Raw genomic sequence first — 7,595 nt, forward strand, 5'->3', positions numbered from 1 at the left:
TTTTTATATGGTTAAATAATGGGAAAAAAACTCATTATGTGTATTTTTTAACTAGTATAATGCTGTCATCTTGCTTAAGATTTATAAAGCAAAAGTTTAAAGGTATTCTTAGCACTACTACGGTTGAATTTTTTTTTAAGATTTTAACCGCTTAATCTGTATCATTTTCTCTATAAGGGGTTGGGGCGCCAATGCCAAGCAGTTTTCTTAAGGGAGTATCGTGGTTACTTCAAAAAACTGTAAAATAGCGGACCTAAGGTATAAAACCGTCAAGAGGCTTCAATGAAAGAGGTGACTCCAGAACCGACTCGAAGACGCCCAACTATTAGCTTCTTACTTCGGCGGTGGAAGGTTAAGGAGGATGAAAGGCTTTGTTGTGCTGAATGATATAAATATATTTTTTTTAAAGTAATAAGGAAAAAGTTTGCAATTTCAACCTGCGAGCGTAAAGAACCCGTTTTCGAACCCATTGATAAAGATAACCTTTCATATGACTAACCTGACCTAATCAATTGCTATTGTCTTGTTGCTTTTATACATATCTTTAAATCTTTTGATTTTTAATATTTTCGTAGTAATTTCTAGTTTCACCTCTATTCAGTGGTGTAACTATACTAATCTGACATGCTTCTAGCTTGTGTCGAAAAAAAACATTTTTCTTTACGATAAGGTTGTAAATTATTACTAATTACCGCGTGCTCTTATCGAATGCTGGCGCCAAGGTTTTTCCGAGCTTTGTTTCCGCTTCTGTTTTGTTAACAATTAATCGCAAAGCAGGCAGAGACTGAGTAATTATTTGATGGCCATTGGTGGATTAGTTTACTTTCAACAGTTACAAAAAAACTACTAAGCAATTTACTGTGAAGGAAAAAATCCCAGTTCATATCTACGCAGATTGCCTTTTTGAAGCAATTCTTATGTTTATTTAAAAGATTATTCTACCACCTTAAATTTTATATTCTAGAAATGTCCGCTTGCAGTAAACAGTTACTAGCATTTACTTTTTTTTTGTCTGCCTTTTGTTTTGGTCATGCTCGCGAGTCTGCGCTTTATATATATATATATATATAAATTCAGTTAAATTTATACTGTTAAAAGGTTTAAATAGCCTAACATTTATAAGCAGTTTATTTTAGTATATAAACATTTTTCTGTGATAGAAAACATTATTAAAAAAAAAACTAACAAGTAGACTTATGTATATATAAATGAAATTGTTAACTTTAAAAAAAGCTCTAGATACTTAATTTAAAAATAGCCTGTCTCTGCCTTTTCCACACTTTTTATTTATTTATTGCTCCTTAGTACGTAGTTCTCACTGTAATACTTATATGCGTCTTGAATTACATATTGAAGTCTGATTTAGTTAATTGCTTAACTCTATTTGCACCTGGAGTAGTTGATTCTTCAGAAGTGCGCAGTGTTACGATAACAGTCCAGTTATAACCCCCCTTTCGAGCGACCTAAAAGCAGCTTACCCGTATTATAGAAATTTGTTTTATTTTCTGTAGCTATTATAAACCTCGGTAGCCCGTTTAAAGGGCGCTTATACTCAATATAAATCAAAGGCTGCCACCTACATAATTCAAGCTACCGCATAAAGTTATAAAGTCTCTAGCAGCAAAATAGCAGTTAAACTTCCTATCATTACAAAATCATGGTGCATAAGTTTCTAAAGAGTGATAAACCTTACGGTTTTAAATATGCTTTATGAACCTCTAGGGCAAATAGACTTCACTATGACCTGTTTACTGGTTCGGCGTTTTTCATCTTTAGCCTTTAGAGTGGAACAAGCTAATTTGTAGGTTGGAGTGTTAGTTAGTATCGTTTTATTAAGGTGGACCCTTAAACATTCTTCTAGATCGATGCTTTAAGCTGAGCTTCAATTCTGTCTATATATCGCAAAAATTATTATAGCAGTACGCTTTCTGTATTTAGTTAACATTGGTTATATTTCTTAGCACGAGTGCAACTGTACACAGCCCGCTCGTTACCTTAGAGTACTATGCCAGTAATTAGAAATTATAAACGCTTTTATTTATATAGAAAAAGCGTAGCAAAAGGTGTAGTGTTGGTCCATTCCATTTTGTTACTATAAAACATATATTTTTAATAGTTACAATATATATATAAATTATAGCAAATATAAAAGTAATGAACTTTAAATGAAGAATTTTTATAAATCGGGGTTCCATAAATACTTATACAACGTGGCAGCTATTACTCTAAAAACAATAAAGAAGAAGAAGCTAATCAGAAAGGACCACCATACAAGTTCAGTGTGAATACCTGGTGATACAGAAAAAAAATTTATAGTAGAAAGGTAGTACATATAAAAGAGTCTTATCTATTATGGCAATTTAACTGTACTAAAACCAAAGCATTAAACATACTTATTGTCATACCCGACGCCCCCTGAACTTTACATAACAGATTTGTTTTAGAAGGATAAAGAATACCAAAAAGTTTTAAAGACTGACTGAGGACTCTTAAAAAACTCGTTTTCTGAGCCGGAAAAATTGAGAAGTGGCGAAGATCTGGGACGAACGAATTGAGCGTTTATATAATACACAACAGCGTAGTGTCGACTCACCATTGCAATGCAGGCCTGCCAGGAATAATAGTAAAAGCTCAAGTAGTTTAGCCAAGAAAGCCAGATGGGAGACGTCCCTGTGTTCACCAAGAAGCCGCCAAAGAGAACAAAAACTGCGATGACCGCCTGTAGGTAAGTTGTGAAAACTCAACTATTGAGCTGCCAGGCTCTGCAAAGGGCATATGCGACAGCTTACCACAGTCAAGCCGTTAGCAGTGGCCGCGGTGTCACACGCGGCACTCAAAAACAGCATAAAGCTGTCAGTGCACAAAAACAGAAATACCATTTGACAGAGAATAAAAAGCCAGACAGAAGCTTTGGCGCTGTAATAAACCTTTTCAAGAGTAAAATCAGTACAATTTCTAAAAACTGTAGGCCTGTATGCTTACCATGGAACAGTTAACAGCCCCAAAGAGCATCACCAAGATAATAGTTTCCACAATAAATGGGAGGGGCATGGCAATTAAAAAAGGGGCTGTACCTACACGAACAAGGAAAGTTAGATGCGCTAATTATCATTAAAGAGCGGCTGCTTACTGTAAATGTTATCGCTCCTATCCAACTTGTAAATGGCTCTATCTTCGATTAGCTTTGGAAGACGGTCAAGGGTCAAGATCATTATTAGGAGCAAAGCAGTAAATATTGAGGCAATATAACGTAGAGCCTGACCAGCGATAAAATAGGTCCCGTTTATAAAGATCAAGCCTGCAGAGTTTGAGAATAAAAAGATAAAGAAAAATAAGATGCTTTTCCCACTAACTTAAAGGAAATTGTAATTCCTGTAAGTGCGCTGGCAATCACGTAGGTGACGAGCCTACGAAGGCTTGTCCGCCACTCCCTGAAGTGCAGCAGCCAGTGAACCCAAAGAAGCACCCGCAGCTGAAAGCAATAACCGCGGACAAAAGCTGGAAGAACATAAGAGATTGAACACAGTAAAATGCAGACGGTTGCTCATAGCAATACTGCTTTTCCTTAATGAATTCTTCTTTTCTCGGGCAAACCATGTTTCTAAAGATGAATTTCTGCACCGAATAATTTCTGACTCGACCTAAAACGCTTAAAGAGCAAAATACGTTAACAAAATACCAAATATAATAGTACACTGCCTGCCAGATCACTTTTATAACGCTCTATAAGGTAGTTAATTTTATCTTCGGGAAAACAATCCCTGGTGACCAAATCAAGAACAAAGTCAGCAAAGTTTTCGTTGGGAGGCAAGCTAAAGCCCAAGCCGGAAAAGTAGGTAAGAGCCTCACGCGTAGGCCCGCTATTTTGAAAAGAGGGCACTTAGGTTTCAACCTTAAAGTAAAGGGCAGTATCGAACCTATACACCTGATGGCCGGTGGAGGTCAAGAGGATCAGCTCGTCAAACTTAGCAAAAACGCCGAACCGTGGCTGGTGTATTACCGATACAACCAAAGCTCCTATGTAAAAGTAAGGTGAGCGGAGCGTCGCCCTCCCGCAGCTCATATACCACCAGTATCATCGGCAATTTTCCGCAAGCACTCCACTAGTATTAGAGAGTCCGTACTAGACAAGCCACTCGTCGGCTCTATTATAATAAAGGTATGAAAAAAAGAGTGACCATCTGAACGTACCGTCTAAAAAGATGATTTGTGGTTGAGCGATAAGAGCTATTCCGATGGCCAAGCGCTTCTTTTGTCCGCCTGCGGAAAAATTGCGCCAGGAAGAAAGAAATGAACCCAAAGCCACAGGGCGAAAAACCTGAAATGCCTCGGGACTGTTCGTTTCCGACAAATGAGTCGGCGCACGTGTCTAAATGTAAATTCTTTAAAAGCCTACAAAGTAACAGTAAAGACCAAACTTAATAAAAATAACTGAATGATCCAGGAGTACCAAATAACTCGGTCGTGGGCTTCATGACCGACAAGCCTTGTTTTTAGAACTGTGTAGAAAAAAAGAGTTTCCCTCACTGTTAACTTTGAACGAAGGCACTCATTCTGAGGGACCTTAGGTGCAGGAAAGGTTAGCACTTACTTTTAATAAAAAAAATAAATAGATTACAAAACTTGAAATACTGCGCAGAATTTTATCATCCTTTGCATGGTTATTCAAGTAAAAACTTCCTGCATATTTACGGTGCTTTTTTCCCGCTAACATAGAGAGCAACGTTGACTTTCCGCAACCCGAAGGCCCTTAAAGTATATAAAATTATATATAGGCTTTTTTAAGTGTAAATAATAATGGAGGTATAGTGTATTTAGTGTAAACAGGCGCACCCATTATGGCAACAAGTTGCCCTGAATGTAAAACCCCATGGCAACAAGAAAGAATTAACTTGTTTTTTACTTGAAAACTTGCATCTTTGAAGGTATAGGAAATAGCTAACGTTAAGAAATTGAGTTAAAGATATTCCATGTGTTATAAAAAAGTAAGGTTTACCTGTCCTACGCGCTTTCCCTTTGTTAATAGAACAATTGACAACTGTGCTCTGTTTTATTAAAATGTCTGGTTTACTAGAACTTCCAGTTTAAGTAAATTTCTTAAGACCTTACTGTCTTCCCTCACACCTTTAATATCCACACTTAAATCGTTTTTTAAAGCTCTACTTTCGCCTTAATAGTAAGGCAGAGTATAGTGAAAAGACTTAAAAATAAAAATAAACAAAACCTTCTTTGTCAGATTTTAAGTCTTTATTATTGTCTCCAGCAGATAAACGTTTCTAAAATGAAAGAAATTGCTTTTTAATTCCAAAAATTATACCATACTAAATAAGTTTAAGTAAAAAGATTTTAAGAAACCTTATTCTGTTTATAACTAAAGAAATCAAAGTTTGAGTTGCTAAAATTATCTATTTTTAGCAACTTGTAGTGGGGATGAGTTAACTGAAAAGCTTCTAAAACTGAGGAGTGCACTTTGGATTGTGGACCAAATTTACGACTTTCCAGATCCCTATTTTTTGAGCAAGGATAGCTACTTGCTTGACGTAAACCTTCTTCTTCAACGTTTTTTTTAGTTTTCTGAAATGGTTGAAAATCTTTTTGCGTCAGCTGCTCTTTATTGTCAGAGGCCAGGGTCATATTTTCAAAGGACATAAGTTTATAATATCACTTTCTTCACTCTTTTAATAAACGTAGAGGTTAAAAACTCAACAAAATATAAACTTTCTTTCATAGCTAGAAAGTTATGGAATACAAAAAAAAATCAAGTAGATGTAGATAACTAAAGAGATAATCAAATAACACAGGTCCGCAAAAATAATTTTTTTTCCAATGCAATGAGTATTTCTGACAAACTTTGCGTTCTCTGGGATGCTGAATGCAAGATGACCTACATTTCCCCCTATCCCGTGCGGTTTTTTGCAAAAGAATAGGGTTTCCTATAAAAAATCATAAAAGCGATGATAAAAATTACAATTTTATTATATTGAACTTAACATAATATCCCGTGTTCACGCTATTTGCCTGTAAACCTTTTCTTCTTCTCTTAGACACCCCCCTGCATACCCTTTCGCTTTTCATTTTCCTTTTCCCGCTTGATCATACAGCGGTGGTCAATTAACATATTTGCATTCCATCTTCCTTGGAAGCACCTTTTGATATCACGAACATTTTGGTAAACTCTAAACTCGCTTACCCTGCTCTTCACTATAGGCACCCAAGTTTGGGGATATAGGCGACATGGGGCTTTTTTAGCTCATCTTGCAACCTTGATCTTTGTATGCAGTCAACTTCCGTTGTACATTGGTTTTGTAAAGAGGGTCTGTAGTGTTCCTCAAAAACTTGGCATTACTTCTTTGAAGCATTCTTATGCTTTTTTTTCCTTTTTCTCCCATTGTTTTAAAAAAGAGGATAGATTAACAATTTTTAGTGTCGGGACTATAAAAACCCCCTATGTTAACTCGGCTTCAGACCGTTTTATAAACTTAAAGCCCGTGCGGAAACATTCTTCATTTTTTTATGGTGATATTGCAAACTACGTCATGAAACCTTTCTTAAATATGAAGAGGTGGTAATAAAACCTTTTCAGGTGGAACCAATGTTGTATTTTACGTTTTTTTACCGGGGAGTAGGGCATCACTCGACGGGGCCAATTTTATTTTTGTTTAAAGAAAGTCATTGGCTCGAGTGCCCCACAGGCATAAGAAGAAGTTACGCTTTGTATAACCTGCATGCTCTCCCAAAAACATGTGAACACTTTGAAGTCTTAACAAACCATCCAGTGATGTTCTTGATAGTTGACTTTCTCAAGGTACATAGTTTTCTTCCAAATGCACCGAGTATCCCATAGGAGTTGACGTATATGTATTTCATTATGCAGCAGACTACTTTAAGGCTTGTTTAAAACGAATCAAAGATATTGCGCCTCTTCTTAATCTCTTTCTAAAATTTCTTGATTCGTTGAACGTCAATTCAAAAAACGAAGAAAAATTGAGTGTTTTCCTTCTTTCGGTACCTGTACCACGAGATTAATGTTCCAATTTAGCTGCCTCTTTGGAAAGGCCTAAATTTATAACTAAGGCATTAAGCTCACTGAGGAAAAAGGTTGGGATCCTCAGCAACATAAAAATCCGAGGCTGGATCCGGATCATTCTGTATATCATCCAAACTAAAAGGTGGGAGGGTTACTAATACTTCTGAGCTATGTAGCTCTTCGACGAATAACTAAATTAAGGTTTTGTTAAGATATTTTCTTTTTATTAATAAGATTAAAGCCTTTTATATCTACCGAACAAAAATAATAACCCATCGTGTGGTTTTGCTATTCACACTACGTATGCCAAAAAGGATATTGTTTTATTAATAACTTTTGCGGATGCTTGGGAAGTCGAGTGTTAAACGCTTATCCTTCATTCGGGCGCAAGCAGGCACCCTTACATCTCCAGGAAGAGTCTCCAGACAAGTTCCGGGAAATTTGACTTCTCAGATCAAATGGGTTACGCGAACAAAGGCCTTTTCAACCTCGAGAAAGACGGCGATTTCTGGAAACTGAAATTCCGGATGTGTCGTCGAGTGGTCTCTTCAGAATCCAAATTGGTTCT

General features: G+C 36.5%; 1 protein-coding gene and 1 long non-coding RNA gene across 2 annotated transcripts; one reads left to right on the plus strand and one right to left on the minus strand.

The window, feature by feature from the left end:
• Positions 1-219: 219 nt before the first annotated feature.
• LOC135146545 (uncharacterized) lies at positions 220-944 on the plus strand. Its single transcript, XR_010283866.1, has 3 exons — positions 220-351; positions 410-722; positions 778-944. It is a non-coding gene; the product is annotated as an uncharacterized LOC135146545 (long non-coding RNA).
• A 1,523-nt stretch (positions 945-2,467) lies between these two features.
• LOC135146541 (ABC transporter G family member 1-like) lies at positions 2,468-5,771 on the minus strand. The gene is made up of 19 exons (XM_064078671.1): positions 5,356-5,771; positions 5,225-5,276; positions 5,105-5,169; positions 4,997-5,045; positions 4,834-4,938; positions 4,619-4,749; positions 4,451-4,563; positions 4,319-4,392; positions 4,192-4,260; positions 4,068-4,145; positions 3,918-4,017; positions 3,695-3,860; positions 3,557-3,641; positions 3,380-3,498; positions 3,131-3,305; positions 2,983-3,074; positions 2,790-2,927; positions 2,594-2,719; positions 2,468-2,537 (listed from the first exon to the last, which is right to left on the minus strand). Exons 1-19 carry the CDS (start codon positions 5,647-5,649, stop codon positions 2,490-2,492), a joined length of 2,079 nt encoding a protein of 692 aa, XP_063934741.1. The 5' UTR covers positions 5,650-5,771; the 3' UTR covers positions 2,468-2,489.
• Between the last annotated feature and the right edge of the window lie 1,824 nt (positions 5,772-7,595).

Source organism: Zophobas morio, unplaced genomic scaffold (genome assembly GCF_036711695.1).
Source record: "Zophobas morio isolate AGI-343-1 ecotype UQ-CSIRO unplaced genomic scaffold, CSIRO_AGI_Zmor_V1 ptg000241l, whole genome shotgun sequence".
Taxonomy (NCBI): domain Eukaryota; kingdom Metazoa; phylum Arthropoda; class Insecta; order Coleoptera; family Tenebrionidae; genus Zophobas; species Zophobas morio.